At 53.5% G+C, this 21,680-nt stretch overlaps 1 protein-coding gene across 4 annotated transcripts in view; it reads right to left on the reverse strand.

The window, feature by feature from the left end:
• Positions 1–21,462, reverse strand: part of ANO1 (anoctamin 1) — a 110,828-nt gene extending 89,366 nt beyond the window's left edge. For 3 of the 4 annotated variants that reach the window (XM_023541838.2, XM_023541840.2, XM_064287621.1), the window contains exons 1-2: positions 21,298–21,458; positions 13,840–14,172 (exon numbers count right to left, since the gene is read on the reverse strand). In XM_023541838.2, the coding sequence (XP_023397606.1) occupies positions 13,840–14,172; positions 21,298–21,405 (441 nt within the window). In that variant the 5' untranslated portion in view covers positions 21,406–21,458. Of the gene's footprint in view, positions 1–13,839; positions 14,173–21,297 lie in introns of all 4 variants that reach the window. The other variant, XM_023541837.2, reaches the window with a different exon arrangement.
• Between the last annotated feature and the right edge of the window lie 218 nt (positions 21,463–21,680).

The following is a 21,680-nucleotide window of genomic DNA, read 5'->3' on the forward strand; positions in this document are numbered from 1 at the left end:
AGGCGCTAAGGGCTTTATGGGAATTAAGCCCATCAGGACCTGGGGCATTCCTAGCTCCAGCTGTGGGCCGACCAGACCACTGATGTGCAATCTGGAGCTAGAGGACACAGACATGGCCTTGGGCCCCCTCTATGACCACTGCATCTCAGCACAGGCCAGAAGGGGCAGCTGGGGCTCAGGGGACAGGAGCCAGGTTCTTCTGCTGCAGGAGGGGCAGGTGGGTGGGCAGCAACTGAGGCCTTGGGACTTTGAGGCCTGGGACCGGGTGGCCAGGCCCCCATCCCTATGTGGCCTCTGGCAAGCGACTTAACCTCTCTGAGCCCTGGTTCCTCATCTGCAAACTTGGAGCGATGCCAGACCTGCATCCCGGTGGGTGGGTGGGGGGACTCCTTGGTGCAGCAAGGGTCGGTACGCCAGGGGCTGCTGCTTCTGCTCTGGGTCATCTGCCCCTGTGACACCGGGTGGCTGAGGCCTTCTGTCTACATGCACAGACCCCTTTGGCTCCCTGTCCGGCCCCAGGAGTCATGAAGGGTGTGGGGACCCAGAAGCAGCACCTTCCCAGCCCTATGATTCACCCTTGAGTTCCAGAGACAATGCTTAGCAGCACATGTGTGGTGGAGCCCAACTTCCCTGAGGCCCCTGTTACTTATGTACACACTCACCCCATGTCCCCCAAATATTCCCCTCCATGCCCAGAGAGAGCTTCTGCTGCGGCCAGAGCTGGTGCCTGCACCCTTCCTCATCTGCCGATGTGAGGCATGGGGGCTCTCCCAGGGGCACACTGGGTGGGATTCAGAGAGGGACTGTGGGGTCAGCTCCTCACAAACACACACAGGACGCTTTAAAATGTGGGGCCTGGTGGTGCTGGTGTCCACCCCGTGGGAGAAGACTGCACAGGGGCTGGTCCCCTTCTCTCCTCATCACGTGGCCTGAAGAAGTGACCTACATCTCCTTCTGCCCCTGTGGGGGGTGCTGGGAGGTCACAGGGCAGCCTGGGGCCCAGAGCCGCAGCCATCAGGGCAGGTGGTGCGGTGCTGTGAGTAGACAGTGCCAGGCCCCCGAAAAGTTCCCAACAAGAGGGGGAGAGAGGTCTGGGGGAGATCCTCACCTTGGAGCAGGGATCATGAGACCCACCCCCCACCCCGCATGTTCTGGGCCCACCTGGAGAGAACTCTGGCCCCCCCAGAACTGTGTGTGCAGCACTGCCCCTCCAGAAGGAAGAAGAGAACCACAAAACAAGCTCCTGCCAGATTTACAGCAGTCTAGGACACCACCGGAGCCCTGGCAGCTCAGTGGTTAAGCACTCAGCTGTTAACCAAAAGGTCGGCAGTTCAAACCCACCAGCCACTCCCTGGAAACCCTATGGGGCAGTTCTGCTCTGTCTTATAGGGTTGCTACGAGTTGGAATTGACTCAGCGGCAATGGTTTTAGGGTGCCACCACCTGTCTGTCTGTCTGTTATACTGTGGGGGCTTGCATGTTGTTGTGATGCTGGAAGCTCTGCCACTGATATTTCAAATACTAACTGGCAGGGTGACCCATGGTGGACAGGTTTCAGTGGAGCTTCTAGACTCAGATAGGCTAGGAAGAAAGGCCTGGCAATCTACTTCCAAAAATCAGCCAGATGAAAACCCTTGAAAGGCCCCTTGACAAGGACTTGTCACACTGAGATCTAATCCTCCTGTCCTTGGTCATCAAAGCCACCAGGGCACAGGCCTCTGGGGTGTGGGCCAGTGGCGTGGATGGCCACCTCAGGGAACAGACTGTCCAGGCATGTGGCACCGCGTTTGAGGCTGGCATGACTTCCCAGTGCAGACTCGAGCTGGACCCTGGGCTGCCTTTGTGTGCTTTGTTCTCTGAGGTGTCCCCAGGACAGAGGACAGTGCCTGGCAACCGCGGGTATTTGATAACATTTACTGAAAGGGCCATAAAGGAAGAGGAGAAGCCATGCTGACTCAGGACCTACCTACTGTGTGTTCTCGGAGGCCACCCTGCATTCAGACCCTCACTCAGGACCCACCTACTATGCGCCCTCAGAGGCCACCCTGCATTCAGACCCTCACTCAGGACCTACCTACTGTGTGCTCTCGGAGGCCGCCCTGTATTCAGACCCTCACTCAGGACCTACCTACTATGCGCCCTCGGGGGCTGCCCTGCATTCAGACCCTCACTCAGGACCTACCTACCGTGCGCCATCAGAGGCCACCCTGCATTCAGACCCTCACGCAGGACCTACCTACTGTGCGCCCTCGGGGGCTGCCCTGCATTCAGACCCTCACGAGACCTTCCCTGACCTGGTAGTGGGCAGGACTGCACCCACTTCTGTCACTGAGGCTGGGGACGCTGGGGAGGCCTGGAGCCACCTGGCCCCCTCCCACCCACAGTGGACCATGGCCTGGGCTAGCCCTAAAGCTTCCCCCCTCCCCCACAGCTCCCCTGGGGTAAGCAGGGCACCCCACAAGGATGGAGAAGCTCTCAGGCTCTGGCATGGTGTGGCAGCAGAAGGTGACCCCTGCCTGGGACATCCCCTGGGAGCAGTTATTGCCCACCACAGCTGTGCTGTACTGGGGCCTTGGGCTTGAATTGCACAGAAGGCGTCCCCTTCCCGGGCAGTCCCCCGGGAGCAGTTTACTGCCCACCACAGCCGTGCTGTACTGGGAAACTGGGCTTGAATCACACAGACACAATCCCATCGATACGCTGGTGCATTAAAAAAAGGCCTTTCCTGGGGTCGCAGCCGCATTTTACATCACCATGACCTTGTTTACAGACTCAGGTATCCAGGGAGCTGGGGTCCTAGTAAGCATATGCCCCTGGCGGAGGGCCAGGCACCAGCACTCCATCCAGGAGTGCCGCAGGGGCTGACCAGAGTCCTCAGCACTGGGCCTGGCCACCAGACCTGCTCAGCGATGGCTTGGGGAAGGAGAAAAGGAAGAAGTAAACAAGAGGAAAACATTTATTCATATTCCCGCTTCTGTGAAGGTGGGGCAAGTACTCAGATCAACGTTATTGAAAACAATAAAAACGGTGGATAAAATGATGAACCACCCTAAAGAGTGCTGAAAAGCTGAGAAAAAAGCAGGCAGCCTGGGCCACACTTTGGGGGAAATCCTGACCTCTGGGGTCACCAAGGCCATGTCCCCCCACCCCCACCCCAGGGCACCTTCCTATATTACCACGTGGGCTGTGATCAGGGGCCTGAAGCCAGCGGGCCAGGCAGCCCAGCTCCAGGACAGCCCGAGGTGGGGGATTTAATACGAGACCCTCCCCACACTGAACTGGGTCCCCACTTTCAGAGTGAAAGGGACAGCTCCCCCATGACCCTGGGGGTTGCATGGAAGGCTGTCGGGGTGCTGAGCAGAGCAGGAAAAGAGGAAAAGAAGGTAGGCTATTATGTACAACCAAATACCTCATGGAATTTGGCTCCTTGGTTTGGAGGTTTAGGTTTCATGGGATATCCCAGTTAATTAGCCTAATAACGTGTTTAGTGCTTCTGTCCCACCTCCCAGTTCACTGCGTAGTGTCTGGGGTCTTCAAAGCTTGCAAGGAGCCATCAAGCGTGCCAAAGTTTGTTCTTCTGGAGCAACGGAGGAGGACAGAAAGCTAGGGTTAGGACGATGGTCTGGGGTGCGTGGCTGACTGCTGCCGTGAACCACTGCCTCCTCTGCCGTGAGACCACAAGAGCTGGATGGTGCCTGGCTACCATTACTGAACATTTTGATCAAAGAGTCTATAAAAGAATTCTGATCAAAAGGGGGCAAATATAGAACAGAATTACAAATTCGCATGTAATCCAGGTTTTCTGGAGCCGGGGAGATAGGGATGAACCCCTGAAACTACTGCCCTGAGATCATCTTTAAACCTTAACTCAAAAATATTCCCTGAAGACCATGGCTTTGGAGGACAGCTAGCTCAATTGGCATGATGTAGTTTATAAAGAAAAAGTTCTGTGTCCCATTCTGGTGACTAGTGTCTGGGATCTTAAACGTTTGTCCCACCCTGCCTGGGGGAAGGGAGAATAAAGAAAACCAAAGACACGAGGGCAAGATTAGTCCAAAGGACTCATGGACCACAACTACCACAGCCTCCACCAGACTGAGTCCAGCACAACTAGATGGTGCCTGGCTACGACCACTGACTGCTCAGACAGGGATCACAATAGAGGGTCCCAGACAGCTAGACAAAAATGTAGAACAAAATTCTAACACACACACACACACACACACACACACACACACACACACACACAAAGACCAGACTTACTGGTCTGACAGAGACTGAAGAAACCCTGAAAGTATGGCCTCTGGACACCCTTAACTCAGTACTGAAGTCACTCCTGACGTTCACCCTTCAACCAAAGATTAGACAGGCTTCTAAAACACAATGAGGCTAAATAGGCACACTAGCCCAGGGGCAAGGACTAGAAGGCAGGAGGGGACAGGAAAGCTGGTAACGGGAAACCCCAGGTCGAGAAGGGGAGAGTGTTGACATGTCGTGGGGTTGGCAACCAATGTCACAAAACAATATGTGTATTGTTTAATGAGAAACAAATCTGCTCTGTAAACCTTCATCAAAAGTACAATAATAATAAAAAAAAATATCCCCTGAAGTCTTCTTAAAACCAAACAATAGTTGAGCTTAACTAGTAAAGAATGTCTGCCTTGAGCATGGTGTTCTTTTAAGAAGTGTCCATATGGGAGCAAATTGACAACAGCCACTGGAAAGGTTAGTTAGGAGCCTTAGGGGGCAGTGGGTTTCTGTTAATGGGGGAGGAACAACTCAGAAAAGGAGGGCAGGAATGTTTGCACAACTCAAGGAATGTAATCAACGTCACTGAACCATACACGTAGGAACTGTTGAACTGGTGCGTGTTCCCTGAGTATAGTCTCAACAACAACAACAACAAAATAAATAATTAGAAAAAAAGAGAAAGAATAAAAACCCCTGGGAAGTTCCGGCCCCTCCTGGTCACTGCCTCTATAAAAGCACTTTACAGCGCGTCTGGAGATCGCAGGCCATGACTCAGGTTCAAGGTGGTTCCCGGCTCTCCAGCCCTAAGCAAGAACGCAGCCCCGCTGGACGGGGGCACCTTCACCTCGGGCCTCAGGGAACTCGTGTATATAAGGGCAACGACCAGCAGCAGACAAGAGACCCAGGTCCATCAGGTCCGAGGGGGCATGGGGGAGAACCAGCCGAAGGGACCCAGATAGAAACCAACCCACTGAGCCTGGTTCCGGAAGCATTAGCCGGATATTAAATCATCGAAGCCCACCACATTGGGAGAAATAAACAGATAGGAAGGATCTGCAGAGGACAGGAAACCATTAAGAAATTACACAGCAGACTTGGAAAAGAACCAAACACAACTTCTAGAAATAAAAAAGTCACGTAACTAAAAAACTCAACAGGCATATTTAAAAATACTCAGCCTCTCCAAGGAAAGGAAGACATGGGGATGGAGCAGGGGAGGCTGGTAAACCAGTTCTCCAGGAAAAGGCTCTGCTCTGTAAAAAAAAAAAAAAAAATGCTGCTCTGTAGCATTTGCTAATTCCTGTGATGTAAATAATCCCACCACGGATGACTTCAAGCTACCAATGGGCTAACAACTGGCTCGCAGGATTCCTGATGAGCCAGAAAAAGCTGACTCTGGCCCACCCTGGGCCCAGAGACACGCAAGGATGTCAGAACTGGGGTCAGAACGGCCAAGATTTCACTGACACCTGGCCTTTGGGGGGCTTTAAAGACATGGAAGGAAGAAAAAAGACCAAAGAAATGATGGACTTGAACTGTGGCGTTGGCAAAGAGTACTGAATAAACCGTGGACTGCCAGAAGAATCAACGTATCAGTCTTAGAAGAGATACAACCAGAACGTTCCTTAAGAAGCGAGGATGGCAAGACTTCGGCTTGCTTACTTTAGACACGTCATCAGGAAAGCCCATCACTAGAAAATGACCTCGTGGTTGGTAAAGTAGAGGGTCAGCAAAAACGAGGGAAACGCTCCATGAGGTGGACTGAGACAATGGTCCCAACAGTGGACTCCAACATGCTAGCCATCATGAAGATAGCCCAGGGCCGTGTCAACGGCGGCTAACAACAAAGACATGTCCAGAATTCACTTTAAAAGAAGCGTGTTTCCACGAAACCAAGGCAGATAAAAAGCCACAGCAGGCCTGAGGGAAATCAGGCGGCAGGAAGGAAAGCAGTGTATCTGGTCCTCAGTAGAATACTCGAGAAGACATAGCACTCTTACCAGCCAAAGAGATAAATCCGTATGGTGAAATTATGAATGGAAAGAAACAGTATTTTCAGGACCAGACGAATTTCCTAAGATGCCACAGTGTAAGAGGCTGCTAAACTGGGGCAGGGCTGGCGACTAGAGGACCCCATGTTTTAGGATAAAGAGGGTAAGGTCCGGATTAGGGCTCGGGTTTGAATTCCACTTCTGCCACTTCTGGGTGTGTGGCCTTGCTCTTGCCAGTTTTCTCAGAGTCCGAGTTCCTTTCTTTCCGTCTGTGAAGTTGGGGAGTCGGGAGGAGAGGCATAATTCTTGCCCCCTCCACTCACAGGGCAAGTAGGATGTGCACACGGGGTGGGAGCAGCATGCTTCCAAACTGAGGACTCCCATTAGATCTTTTGTGACTCTTCTTTGTCCTGATCGAGATCCCTGAGCCCTGGGGGCACAGAGGTTAAGAGCTCGGCTGCTAACCAAAAGGTCAGCAGTTTGAATCCACCTGTGGCTCCTTGGAAACCCTATGGGGCAGCTGTACTCTGTCTTATACGGTCCTATGAGTCGAAATCCACTCGACAGCAACGGGGTGGAAGAGAACTAGGAGCCCTGGGTGGGCAGATGGTTAAGACCTTGACTACTAACTGGAAGACTGGCAGTTTGAACCCACCCAGTGGGTGCTGCAGATGAAACGCCTGGTGTTCTGCTCTCATAAAGATCACAGCCTTGAAAACCCTACGGGGCAGTTGTACTTGTCACACGGGGTCACCACCAGCCGGAATTGACTCGATGGCAACTGGTTTGGTTTTTTGGTTTGCGTGAGATCTGAGACTCCTCCTCCTCACCCCATCCCAGAGCTGAAGGCTGAGCTGCCTCCAGAAAATCAGCCCTTGGACAACCTGCCCCTATTCCCAGGCCTCAGCTGGGAACTGCAAGAAACGAACCCCTACCCCCCACTGTGATCATGACAACCCTGCACCCCTCACCTGGCGGGTCCCCAAAGGCAGGGAGACCTTTCCCTCCACAGACTACTCCGGATTCTTGTCTGGCAGAAGGGCCAGCCTGCCTCAGGCTCCCAAACACGGGCGGCTGCGTCCAAGGGCTGTGCGGAGGAGGGAGGTGTTTCCAGCCAATGTGTGACAGTTGCCACGTTAACTCCCTAACGCTCGTCCACCACTCCATGACCTCCACCTGACAGACGGGGAAACTCAGGCCCAGGGAGGTGCCGCCGCTTGCCTAAGGTTGCTTAGCCAGAAAGTGGTGAGTGGGGTCTGACCTGCACCCGGGGCTCTCAGGGGGCCAGGCGAGTCTGATCCCACTCGGGGCTCTTTGGGGGCCAGGCAGGTCTAACCCCACTGGGGCTTTCAGTGGGCCAGGCAGGTCTGACCCCATTCAGGGCTCTCAGGGAGCTGGGCAGGTCTGATCCCACTTGGGCTCTCGGGAGACCCAGGTGGGTCTGACTCCACTGAGGCTCTCAGGGGGCCAGGCGACTCTGACCTGCACTTGGCTCACAAGGCCCGTCTTCGTCCCCCTGCTCTGTGCCTCTGAGATGGGCCTGAAAACAGCACCCGTGGCCCCCGCAGAGTCAGCCCAAAGGGAACATCCATCCTATCTGGGATGGGAACCAGATGCCGCTGGCGACCCCAGCAGCTCCGGGGAAGAACGTCCAGAAACTACGGCCAGCCTGCTGGGGCGTCTTGGCGAACCCCAAACAACAGCATAAAAGCAAACATGTTTGCAGGGTCCTCGTGTCAGTGGCCTTCACAGAGCCTGCCAGAGCCAAGGTCAAGTTCAATCTCAGGGCACCGTGGGCCCGACTACCCCCAGCACACTCAGCAGGGATTAGTGTGTGGCGTTCTCCACAATGACCCCACAGACATTAATAATGTCCACTGGCTTTGAGGCTGGACTTCAGAAATGCTAACGAGCCTCAGTTGTAAGGAAACATGTTGCCCAGAAACACCTCTTGTCCCTTTACTGGGACCCTGGAAGCTGACTCCACAGCTGTCAGAGAGGGAGAGGAGGCCTGGGGCCTTCTGCCCCAACGTGCCTCTCTTCCTGCTATTCTCTGGCCTTTTCTCCTGGGGTCCCCAAAGTGGGACCCTCATGGGAACTCCAAGAGTGAAATCAACTTATAGGGCTGCCCGCTGAACCAAGGCACCAAAGCCTTTCGTGATCACCCCGAGGTCTCTCTTTAAGGTGTCTCTTTGTTAGTTGCTGTCGAGTCAACCCTAACTCACGGCAACATTATCTACCCCAGAACGAAACATTGCCAGACCCGGTGCCATCTTGTGACTGTTGGTGCGCTCAAGTCCATCACTTCGGCTGTCCCGTCAGTCCATCTCACAAAAGGTCCCTCACTTCCGCTGACCCTTGACTTTACCAAACACGATGTCCTTTTCTAGTGATTGGTCTTTCCTGACGACGTGTCCAAAGTAAGCGAGCCCACGCCTCGCCATCATGCTTCTACTATTGGTGGACAGAAGCCAGGGATGCTGCTAAACATCTGACAGCCCCCTCCATGAACAATTTGTTGCTGTTGTTCGCTGCCATCAGGTCGACCCCTGACTTGCAGCAACCCCTGCACAACAGAACGAAACACTGCCTGGCCCTGTACCATCCCCATGATCGGTTGTGGACTGGACCACTGTGATCCATAGGGCTTTCATCGGCTGATTTTCAGACGGAGTTCTCCAGGCCTTTCTTCCTAGTCTATTTTAGTCTGGAAGCGCCACTGAAACCCGTTCAGTGCCACAGCAACACGCAAGCCTCCGCTGACAGATGGGTAGTGGCTACGCATAAGGGGCACTGGCTGGGAATCGAACCCAGGTCTCCAGTACAGAAGGCTAGAATTGTACCACAGAGCCACCACCACTCTCAACAAAGAATTATCTGGCCTCAAATGTCGACAGCACCAGCTGCCTTGGATCAACGATCCTTAGCTTTTTTGGGGTCATGGAGCATTTGAGTATCTGATGGACTCTACAGATTTTTCTCCCCAGGAAAGTGCACGTCAACCCCAAATTTCACTTCAAATTGGGCAAGATTGTGCAACTGGGCTCTCTTAGAGGCTATTTTAATTCCCAAACTGCAAACCGCCCCAGGCTTGTCATCTCAGCAGGGAGGGCTCATCAGCAAGCACGTCCCTTCCCTCTGAGGTAAACATGGGGCAGCAGGGCAGCTCCCTGCTAATCACACTGGCAGAGCCCCGAGGTAGTGCACACCTCCGGGCTGCAGGGGCTCAAGCAGCCTTTCAACAGGTTCTTGTTCTGCTTTCTCTGGGAGCAGGTCAAGCAACAGGCTGAGCAAGGGCTGGCTCTTTCAAACAACTCCAGGGGCCCAGCTCACCTCAGATGAAAGCCAGGGGTTTGCACGAGACCCTCATAAAACAGAGTTTATGATTCGAGAGGCTCCAGGGGAGACGGGGCACACTCAACTTGAACCAACACTTTGAAAGCTTGAAAGATCTAGTCTACACCACGGTAACGTTCCCATTTTACAAATGGCAGAATCAACAGTGGAAAAGCCTCTTTTAGCTGTGAAGCCAAATTATCAGTGGAATTTTGGGTCAACTATTGGGGAAAATAGGCCTTTTTGCAACAGTAACCAATTCTTATCCATAAAGTTTTCACTGGCCGATTTTTTTTTTTTTCGTAAGTAGATTGCCAGGCCTTTCTTCCTAGTCTGTCTTAGTCTGGAAGCTCGGCTGAAACCTGTCCACTACGGGTGACCCTGATGCTTTTTGAAATACTGGTATCATGGCTTCCAGCCTCACAGTACTTGCAAGCCAGCACAGCATGACAAACTGACAGACAGGTGGTGGTATAGACATGGTGGCTGCAAAAATGGGCTCTAAAAAATAAAATAAAATAAAATTTTTTTTAACATAGCAAAGATTGTGAGGATGGCGCAGGACTGGGCAACATTTTGTTTTGTTATACATAAGGTCGGTACAAGTTGGAACCGAATCAATGGCACCTAACAACAACTAACACCACCAATGTCCTTACACTTGGTTTTTCTTTCAAAGTCCTCATAAAAAAAACCCAAAAAACCAAACCCACTGCCGTCGAGTCGATTCCGACTCATAGCGACCCTAGAGGATATAAATACCAAGTTAAATGAAATGCATTCGCAATGAATTATTTAATAGGATTTGGAAAGGTTCTTTTCTCTCATTTCAATAAGAACGTAATATATGATATTAACATAAGCCAGTAAGAATCTACCCTTTAATATCAGCCAACAAGAGTTGACCAGAAAGTAATAGGTGTTAGCCAGGTTGTGGAGACTCTAGAACCCTCATCCACGGCTGGTGGGAGCATAAAATGGCACAGCCGCTGCAGAAAACAGTGTGGGGGTACCTCAAAAAGCTGAACACAGAGCTACCACACGACCCAGCAATCCCAATCCTAGGTCCACACCCAGAAGAAGTGAAGGCAGGAATGCGAACAGAAACCTGCACACCAACGTTCACTGCTAGCACTGCTCACAATGACCGAAAGGTGGACGCAACCTGAGTGTCCGCCAACAGGGGAATGGCTAGACAGACTGTGGGCCATCCACACAGCGGAACACTACTCAGCCACGAGGAGAAACGAAGCCCTGATGCACGCCACAACGTGGATGAATCTCGAAAACATCCTGATGAGCGAAGTAAGTCAGACACAAAAGAACACATGTTGTATGATCTTACATGAAATAAGCAAATATACAGAAACGAAAGATTGTCAGTGGTTACCAGGGGCAGGAGGCACGGGGAAGGGGGAGCTTTTGCTTGGGGGTCATTGAGGCTACGTTAATGGTGGTGGAGTGATTTGGAAAAGGACAGCGAGAACGGTTGGAAATGGAAGAATGTAAACAGCGTCACCAAATGACACAGGTAGACATTGTTGAGATGCACTATGCTTTGTTACGTATTTTTTCACCACAATAAAAATTAAAAAAAAATATATTTTGCCAAGGGTCAGACTCCAAGTTAAGCACTTTGCAAAGATTCCTCTCTGTGATGTAATCTCTGCTATAAATACTACTGCTACCTTCATTTTAAGGGGCCCTGGTGGTGCAGTGGTTAAGCTCTTGGCTGCGAAATGAAAGGTCCCCAGTTCGAACCCACCAGCCCCTTCGTGGGAGAAAGACCCTGCAATGTGTAAAGAGTACAGCCTGGGAACCCTATGGGGAACTTTTACACTGTCCTACAGGTAACTGTGAGTTGGAATTGACTCCACATCACACAGCTTCTCCATTTTACATAAGGGGAAACTGAGGCTAAGCAGGTCAGTGGCTCTCCCAAGGATATACAGAAGGTCTGGGATTTGGCCCGGGGCTCATCTCAAGCCTCGGGCTGTAAAGGTCTCGTCAGGAAAGTATCCCGTGGGCAGAGAGAGGGCCCCTGGGTGACCAGACAAGACGGACAGGAGGCACAGCTCAAGGTCCTAGCCCTCCAGGCCTCAGCTCCCAGGGACGGGCGTCTGCCCTGGGCTGCCCAGGGTCTTTCCTGCCTCTCAGGGGCCTGAAGGTTCCTCCAGATATAAAACACCATGTTGAAATAGATCCAGCATAGTGGCAGCATTGTTCCCACAAAGAGCTGCAGGGCTGGCCAGCAGAATGATGTGAAAAGCCAGCAAGAACCACCCCTGTCTCTTCTGAGCGGCCACTGTGAGAGAGGGGGCAAGGTGGAACAAAGCCCTCCCAAGGACCCACAAAGACCTGACTTCCCGCTGCTGCCCTCTACGTCAGCGAGGGAGGGGCTTTGAACCCATATTAAGGTCCAACTTCCTAAGGCCCCTCACCTGCTTTTGACACCCTAACAGGAAACCGTTCCTGCTGCAGAACTCAGATAACCTGACCCCTGGAAGGTGGGTGGTGACCCAGGGAGACACCTGGGTTGAAGGAGACCCCTCAACTCGCTAAGTCAAGATGGGAGGAAGCTCCATTTAGCATTCTTGATGGATTGCAGGGGAATAAATATCTACTTGTCATGAAATAAAGCCGAGTTCCCTAATTTACTAGCTCTTTGCTCTAAATGGAGTCCCTAGCGGGGCACAAACAGTTAAGCGCTTGGCTACTAACCCCGAAAGGTTGGTGATTCAAGTACCCCCCCAAAGGTACCTCAGAAGGAAGACCTGGCGATTAGCTTCTGAAAGGTCATAGCCATGAAAGCCTTAAGGAGCGCAGTTTTCCACTCTGACACACGTGAGGTCGCCATGGGTCAGAGTTGATGCTATGGCAACAGGCAGTGGTGAGAGCCGCTCGAAATACCCTGAAGGCACTCTTATTACTGCCCCCCAAAACACCAAGTCAAACCTACTGCCATTGAGTCGGCTCCGACTCATAGTGATCCTATAGGACAGAGCAGAACTGTCCCACGGAGTTTCCAAGGAGCGGCTGGTGGATTCAAAATGCCGACCTTTTGCTTAGTAGCCGAGCTCTTAACCACTGTGCCACCAGAAGAATTCATTATTTAAGGACTGGGTGTTTCCTGTCCACTGAATTGCAAACCTATGTTGTTGTCATTAGGTACCGTCAGGCTGGTTCCGACTCACAGCGACCCCTATGTACAACAGAACAAAATGCTGCTCGGTCCTGTGCCATCCTCACAATCGTTACCCTTGAGCCCGTCATTGCAATACCCGTTGCTATCGAGTCGATTCTGACTCATAGCGACCCTATAGCAAGAGTAGAACTGCCCCACAGGGTTTCCAAGGAGCACCTGGTGGATTTGAACTGCTGACCCTTTGGTTAGCAGCCACAGCTCTTAACCACTTTGCCACCAGGGTTTCCATGGTTGCAATACCAGCTCTTATTTTAAACCTTCACAGTCGACTCCCTGGCTCCTGAAGTTCACTTGCTGACTATATTTTCCCTTCTTAATGTGTTTCAGAGACTTTTCCTGGCTCTTGATTAATCTATACAGCGGCAGCTCTGTCAGCCAGGAGCTCTTCCCCATTGTTCATATAAGGAAGACGATCCTGCACAGAGAGGTTAAGATGTCTGCTGGGGACCACACAGCGGACGGGTTAAGAAGTCAGGGGAAGCCTGCTACTCCAGGGCTGCTACAACGCTCCCTCTACACGTCACAGTACACAAGGCCGGTCTACCTTTTGCTCCTCCCCAGAAAATGTCTCTTAGAAAGACTCTCCGGCTTGGCTAGAATAGTGTTACACTCTCGAAACTTCAGAGCACAAGGGGTCCCCAGGGACCAGCCAGTGCAACTTCTTCATTTCACACATGGGGAAACTGAGGCCCAGAGAAAGGCCAAGGTCACTCAGAAGACTCCCAGGAGGGCTGTGCCTTCCACCCTCTGATGGGCAAATCTTCCCAGGAAAGGAAGTGACCACAGCAGGAAATGCCGTGACCCCAAAGGTCATTGCTGTGAAGGTCAGCCCCTCCCCAGAGCAGATGTCGCCTGGGGGAGGGGACAAGGGGTGGGGATTGGTTTGTGCTCCCAGCGCCTCTGGGGAGCTTTCTACCCAAGCTTCACAACAAGAGTGGCGTGCTCAGCGGCCTCCCCTAAGATCAGGTTAAAGCTACAATGAGACATCCCCACGCTGTAAGTGTACAGGCCCCCGGTGCAGCCCACCCCACAAGCTAAAGGAAGCAGAGATAGTTACGTCCTCATCATGCTCCAATTCCAGGCCGGCCTCCAGGAGGTTCCCCTCGTACTCCTCCCTGCGGAACCTCTTGTCATCCTCGTGGTAGTCCATGGGGGGCTCAGGCCCGCCGGCCTCCACTGGGGCCCCCTTCCCCGGCAGGGGCTGGTCCTGCTTGACGCTGCGAGCTGCCGGGATTGTGTCGCTGTGCTGGACCCGCCTGGCCAGAGTCCTGCTGCCAGAGGGCCGCTTGTGGTGGTACACCAGGATGTAATCCACCTTCCGCTTGCCATCCCGGAAGTACAGGCCATACTTGCACTCTGCATCAGGATCCACCGACAAAGAGTTCAGCAGCTAAGGGGGAAGAAAGGGAAACCCACCCATTATCAAGCTGCTGGTGATGGGCCTTTAAAAGGGAGCAACTATCAAATGGAATTATCCTATCTGTCCATTCGTCCGTCCGTCTGTCCATCCACCCACCATCCATCCTTCCTTCCTTGCTTCCTTCTTTCTATCTATCCATCTTCCATCCATCTATCCCTTCAACCATCCACCCATCCGTTCAGCCATCACCTCTTCTTCCATCCACCCATCCATCCCTCCATACATTTAACCCTCCTTCCTCCTTCCTTCACCCACCCATCCATCCATCCATCCATCCATCCATCCATCCATCCATCCATCCATCCATCCATCATCCGTCCACTTAACCTTCCTTCCTTCTATCCACGCACCCATCCATCCATCCACTTATCCATCCTTCCTCCTTCCTTCCTTCCATCCATCTATCCATCCATTCTTTCATTTAACCATCCATCCATTCTGCCATCACCCTTCCTTTCTTCCATCCATCCATCCATTTAACCTTCCTTCCATCCATCCGCCCATCATTTAACCACCCACCCATCCACCTACTCATTCATTTACTTACTCACTCATTCATTCACTCATTCATTCATTTGCTCACTCATTCTATCACTTATTCATTCACTCACTCATTTGTTCACTTACCCCTCATTCATCCACTCACTCACTTATTCATTCAACAAATACTTACTGAATGCCTGCTATGAGCCAGGCACTATCCTAGGGGCTGAGATATAGCCAAGGACACAGCAGATAGGCCCTGCTTTCATGGAGATGGCATTCTAAAAGGAGACATTGGCTGCTAATCAGGCATGAGGCTGCCAAACAGACACTGACCACCTGGAAGTCCTTGCCCTTCTACAGGGCCACAGCAAACTGGAGGCAAGGGTCCTGGGTGCTTGTGAAAGGCGACTGTAAAATCTGCAAAGTACAAACCACCTAGGAAAGGCTTTTCCTGCATGGTGACAGGGTCTCAGGTGGAGTAAAGCAAACTGAAGTCCTGCCGTGCAAACCACCTCCTCTTCTGGCCAGCGCCCAAGGCTCTGCTGCGTCATGGTGACCACAGGGTCTGTAACGACTGCAGTCGGGCCTGGTTCCTGGGTCTGGGTCTGGCTCTGCCACTGACTAGCTGTATGGTCAGAGGTTAGGCACTTGACGTCCTCAGTGGGTTCTCCCAAAGCTGCAAAGCTGACCCTGAGCAGAGAGCACAGTGCAGGTGGTCTAGGTGGGAGGAGAATGGGGATGAAGGGAGGGAGGAGGGAAGGGCAGGCCAGGAGGGGAGCAGTGGGCTCCCTCCTGCTGGGGACTCTCTGAGGCTGGGGAGAAGCAGGACTCAGAGCTGTGAGGGGTGTAGGAGCCTGCTCGCCCAGCCCAGCAATGGGGATGTTCATGGAAGACTTCGGCATCCCATGTCTGTGGCGAACATGGCACTCTTGTAAGTCCTGCCATGGGAGAAGCTGGGCAGAGTTGCTCTTGTCCATTTGTGGGAGGAAGCTGAGGCCCAGTGAGGGGAGGCACCTGGTTGCAGATCAGGCACCTGGCTGAGGCCAGCCTCTGATCCCATCCTCACACCCAGGGCCCCCGGCTAGGAACAGTGACCACTAGGCACATCACAAATCCCATAAACCAACCCTGGGAGGTGAACATTAGCAGTTGGCCCAGACTGCCCATGGTGGCCCTGGAGCTGAATTCCCACAGCTGTCCTGGCTGCCTGGCTCCACACCTGCCGCTACAAAGGACACAGCTGGGAGAGGGCAGCCATTTGGTCGACCTTGGCTCTCTGTTGCTTCAGAACCGGTTCAAGGCAGCATGTAAGAACAGGACAGATGATAGCCTCATCTGCCCTGAGACCAGAAGAACTAGATGGTGCCCAGCTACCACCACTGACTGTCCTGACGGGTGTCACGGTAGATGGTCTGGATAGAAGGGGAGAAAAACCTAGGAAAAAAACTCAAATTCTTAAAGAAGACCAGACAGGCTGAACCAGTTCAGACCAGAGGACTCCCTGAGACTACTGCCCTGAGATACTCTTTAAACCTTGAACCAAAACTATCCCCTGAAGTCACCTTTTAGCAAAATAGCAGAGTGGCACACAAAATAAAGGGTATTACCAGTAAGAAAAGTGTTCTACTAAAAAACCATCTTATGAGACCAAAAGGTCAACAATGACTCTAAAGCGAAGATGAGAAGGGGGCAGGGAAATCAGAGCCCTGGAAATGAAACAACCGGAGCGCAGAGCATGTTGACACACTGTGAAAACGCAACTAGTGTCACTGGACAATTGTGTGGAAATTGTCAAATGGGAACCTAACTTGCTGTGTAAACTTTCACCCAAAACACAATAAAATGTTTTTTTAAAAAAAAGAACAGAGCAGGTGAGTCTGGGAGGCAGGTAAGTATGGGCCAGTGGAAGGTACAGTTAAACATGGTTGTCTTCCTGCCCCGGTTCAAATATCAGCTCTGCCATTTGCTAACTAGCTGTGTTACCCCAGGCACATAGCTTAACCTCTCTGTGCTTCTGTTCTCTATGTAAAATAGGAATGGAAGTGAAAAGACCTCCCTTGACTTCCCTCTCAGGGTTGTCAGGAGGACTAAACATATTTATACAGATACATCTTCCATCCCTAATTCTGTCTTTAAGGATTTGTAGGGAAGTCGGCACAGTTACATACACTTCCTATTTAGCCTTACTTCAGTGCAAGAAAGGAAACCCTGGTGGCGTAGTGGCTAAGTGCTACTACGGCTGCTAGCCAAAGGGTCGGCAGTTCGAATCCGCCAGGTGCTCCTTGGAAACTCTATGGGGCAGTTCTACTCTGTCCTATAGGGTCGCTATGAGTCGGAATCGACTCGACGGCACTGGGTTTGGGTTTGGTTTTGGTTTTAGTGCAAGAAAAGGCTCGATACCTTGTCAATGATGTAAAACCTGCATGTGCAGCAAGTGAGAGTGATCCTGATGAAGAATTCGTTCCAAGTAGGGGTTGGTTCAGTCATTTCAAAGTGAGGGCAAATCTACATAACTTTAAAGGGCAAGTAGGAGTTGCCCGTAAGTCTTGTGTTGCGGCGTTTGTAACCCAGGGACTTGTGGCAGGGCCTGGCACATAGTAAGCCCTGCACAGAGGTTTGCTTTAACTGTGAATTGAGACACGTGCACAAAATAAAGCACTAGCGGTGGGCAGGGAAAATAATCTCATGGTCAGAGTGGACCACAAGCAAAAGATGATTGGCAGTGCGGAACCACAATTTTTAAGTTACAAAAGCAAGCTGGATGCCGGGACCAGCAGGAGGCAGCACAGAGCATGTGCGTGGGACTTGTATAGTCGCTGACTTTCTGTATGATCCTGGGTATGTTGCTTCCTCTCTTTGGGTCTTTGTTTTATGAAATGAAGGGTAAACCTTCCTGGATAAGTGGGAGTGGGTTAGCAACCTTGAAGCACAAGATTCTAAACAGGCTGAGAGTGTTGGGCTTGAAGGAAGTCAGGGAGGCAGCCACTCAGCCAGAAACACAGAGAAAAAGTTAGAGGAGGTATTTTGCGGAACAACACAAAAGGGCAAAGAGTTGAACAGCGGTGGAAGGGATGTGGGTTAGACTTTATGCATAACTTCCCAACTCAAAGGATCGGGAAAGTCTCGTCATGTTCTCCTTTTCCTATACCTAAGAACAAGGCAGGCAACCCCTCTGTGCACCTTTGTTGAGGGTGATGGGTTGCTTATTTGCCTTTTGAATGGTTGGCACCTAATGCGCTGTTGCCAAAAGAGTGAATAATTGAACAACAGAGGCTTAGGTCTTGCATTGTTATGGGTAGTGGCCACCAGATCCAGTGGAGCAGAAGCTGGGTCCCAGCCAGGCCAGCAACTTAAACACGACTTTCCCCAGCTCTGAGCCTCAGTCTTCTCATCTGAGAGATGGGGACCAAAACAGCTCCTCGACTTATGCCACAGGATTCTGGCGAGGATAAAATGAGGTGGGAGAACTGAAAATAGAGTATTTGGGTGTAAGTGCTCTGGGAAGGAGCTCCCCCGCCACCCTGGAAGACAGGACAATGGTGGAAGAGTCATGGTTTCATGGGAAAATGCCAGGTGACAAAAGCCTCCTTCACAGCTCAAGGGTCTGACAGCCCTCTCCCAAGGCACCCCAAATGGAGGGAGGGCAGTGTACATGTGGTCCACACCTCCTTCTCCAAATCCCCCCCAAACTCCGAGGAAAGGGCAGTAGAGGACCCTGGAATCCGTCCCCACATGGTGGATGCTGGCCCGGGATCCTATGTACCCTTTATCTGGCTTCTGACCTGAAGCTGGGACCGCAGGAGCTGGACTCACGCATTTGGGTGAATTATTCAAAGTCACGGCAAGTCTGACTGAGCTTTCTAAGGGAATCCACTACGTCCACTTTCTCGGAAACTGGGGGAATAAAATCGTCGATCTACAAAATTTCCCTGCAGTTCCAGGAATCTTTGAGTTTCAGATCTGAGGAGAACATCCATTTTAAACATCACTTCCACCCCTCAAATTTTTAACATTAAACCATATGATGTCTGGGCAAGCTATATAACCTAAAGCCAGATCAGCTCCAACTGCAGATAGGCAGGGAAGCACTCATCTCGGCAGGCAGCCAAATACCTGCCATCAGGTGCCTCTCTGGGGTGTCCGGACTTGTTTGGGGCACTCAGCTCTGATTCCCCTGACAGCCGTCAGTTTGAAGGAGGAAGGAAGAAACACTTGAAGATAGATGCAAAGAAAAGTTAATGAAATCAGGTGTGTCCAGCCTGACCCCCGGCTTTGGAGGCATGCCTTCTGCTGCCTCTTTGCAGAGAAATAATGAAGTGACTTTCGCCCTTGAATTTGGGGAATGACAGAGAAGCAGGCTGGGGGCCAGCGCCTGCATGGGATGGGCTTGTTCTGGTGGCTGATTTAAATTCCGTCTTTGGCGCAAGAAGCTGTCTGGGAATGGGCAGGATTGTTCTGGAATGTAGTCCACACCCTCTGGCCTTCCCATGCACAGGGCCACCTTTGCTGGGTGACTCAGGGTACCATGTGAACAATAATTATTGGCTTCAGCTGAGCCGGGGATGCCCTGGGTGCTCCCCCTGTGACGCTACCCGCTCTGCACAGACAGGCTCTGGCCCCTGGGGTGCCGCCCCCAGCCTGTCTTTGGACATTCCACCCGCAGGATGCCGCCCGGCCACCTCTCCTTCCTGCAGTCAGCACCCCAACTCACAGCCCCTCACACCCCCAAACCTGAAACCTGTTCAGGCTGAACTCGTGTGCAGGTAAGAGTCGATAGGCTGTTGGGCTTGTCTGTGTCTCATCACTGTGAAGACTTCAAATGAGGGGACAAGCTGCCTCTTTGCAGACTTTGGGGCTGTCTGATGAATTTGGGGGAGACAGATGGCTTTTAGTTCTGGATAAGCCACAGGTCCCTGCACTAAAAGTCCAAGACCAAGCACTCACTTGTAAAGGCTCCATTTCTGATTCTCAGATCCAATCCATCAAGGCCACCTCCAGAGCACCTCCTTTGCTCCATCTCTATGGCCACCACCACCAGCCCCTGCCTCTGAATGGGTATTTTCCCCTGAGTCTCCTCACATTCGATTTCCTTGGCCTGAAACCTTACAGGTAAAACTAGCTCCTTTCCTCTGGAATGCTGATTCTTCAGCAGACTCTCCCTGGCCACCTGCTTCTGTCTCGCAGCCTTCCCAGCTCTCCTCCCAGCTGGTGGGTAGCTTGGAGCAAGCTCTCAGGGCCTTAGTTTCCCTGTCTGTAATGACAGTAGCCACCCCTAAGGTTGTTGGGAGCGTTCCATGAATGGACACAGCGACTTGGCACAGGCACAGGGCTACAGAAGTGCCCTTGTCATGTGCTGGATCAGGTTCGGTCACCAGGACTTAGGCTCCTGAGGGGCGGGCCTTGCCTGTGCACTCCCTGTAGCTGCCCAGGCCAAGTGCCTCCTGGCACACATCACCCCCTGAACTTTCTGAGACCAGTGCATATTTATCACACTTGTTCCCTACTGCTCCCAGCTGCCCTAGGAATCCCCCACTCCCCACCCCAACCCCCAATGCAGCCCCCAGGGTGTGTCTGCAAGGGGGTCACAGAGACCTGCCCTACTCAGGGCAACTTCCTGGGTGCTCCCATCCCCAGTCAGCTCTGGACAGAGGGGCAGACAGGGCGACGCCCAGTTCGGTAAGGCCACTCCGCTGGGGCCTGGGCACAGCTGGGGCCAGGGGTGGAGGCTGTCTCCCGGCTTCAGAGTGCAAGACTGGCAGCTGGTAGCAGCACTCCCCCACTGAACGCCCTTATCGGCCCTTCTCTCTTCCAGCAAACTGTCCTTTAAGCCCAAGCCCTCGCTGGGGAATTCTGCCTCCGGGAAACCCAAGCCTGCTGGATTCAGCCCCAGGGAGGGTGGGGGGTTAACGGGGGTCTGGGCTAGGGGTCCCAACCATGTGGCCGGCTACGGGCCCACCCACGCCGCCCCCCCCAACACCTACACAGAGCGCAGGCCCCGGGTGGGGGCAGGGCCGGCGCCCGCGGCTGATCCCGGCGCTGGGAGCTCCCATTCAGGACACCGCGCTCCGGGAACTCTGTGCCTCCCTGGCAGGTTGGGGAGATACCCGCCGGGCCCCGGGGCCAGAAGACCCAGAGAAGCGCGGCTGCAGCCAGGGGCTGGCGACGCGGCAGAGCTTGGTGGCTGCCACAGTCCCCGGTGGCGGTCAACTCGGCTCCCTCCCCCCTTCCCCCCTCCTGGCTGCCCCAAGGGGCATCGAGCTGGGAAAGGTGTGTCCCACCACGTCCCCAGCCGTGCGCTCTCGCTCGGGTTCGGGCTCGGGTTGCGGGGAGGCCGCTGAGAGCGAGACCCCGGAGCCCCAGGCGCCTATCGGGTCCCAGCCCGGGGCGCTGCGTTCCGTGGGGCGCGCCAGCCGCGCGCGTGTTGGCCGCTCGGGCCGACGCCGGCGCGCCCTCAGGGGTCCACGTGCGCGAGTGGGCGCCCTGCCCGAGGCGCGGAGGGTGCGGCCCCAGAGCCCCCGCAGGCCCAGTGGCCCCGGGCCGCGCGTCCTCGCCGGCCGCGCTGCAGGTGCGGGCGCGGCCTCCCTCCCGCCCGCCGGCGCCCGCACTTACCGTGCCCTCGGACGGCAGGTAGCCGATGTCCTCGATGGCGCAGACGTTGATGATGTGCACGCTGCGGTCCTCGGCCGGGAGCGTCGAGTACTTCTCGTGGACCCTCATCGCGGCTGCCTGAGCGCCGGGCCCGCCGGGCGGCGCGCCCTCCCCATCCACGGCCCCGGTGGCCTCTGCAAGCCGAGACGGAGCGGTGGCGGCGCGCGCAGGGGCCCGGCCTCCCGCTCCGCCCCGCGCCCTCGGCCCGCCCGGCCCGCGATGCGGGTGCGGGGAGCGGCGCGCGACCCGCCCGCCGAGCCGGCGCTGTGACTCCTGCGAGTGGCCCTCGCTGGCCGTGAACTTGGACGCCGGCCGGCCTCCTTTTCCTTAAAGCAAAGCCATCG

This window comes from Loxodonta africana, chromosome 7 (genome assembly GCF_030014295.1).
Source record: "Loxodonta africana isolate mLoxAfr1 chromosome 7, mLoxAfr1.hap2, whole genome shotgun sequence".
In the NCBI taxonomy this organism is placed as follows: domain Eukaryota; kingdom Metazoa; phylum Chordata; class Mammalia; order Proboscidea; family Elephantidae; genus Loxodonta; species Loxodonta africana.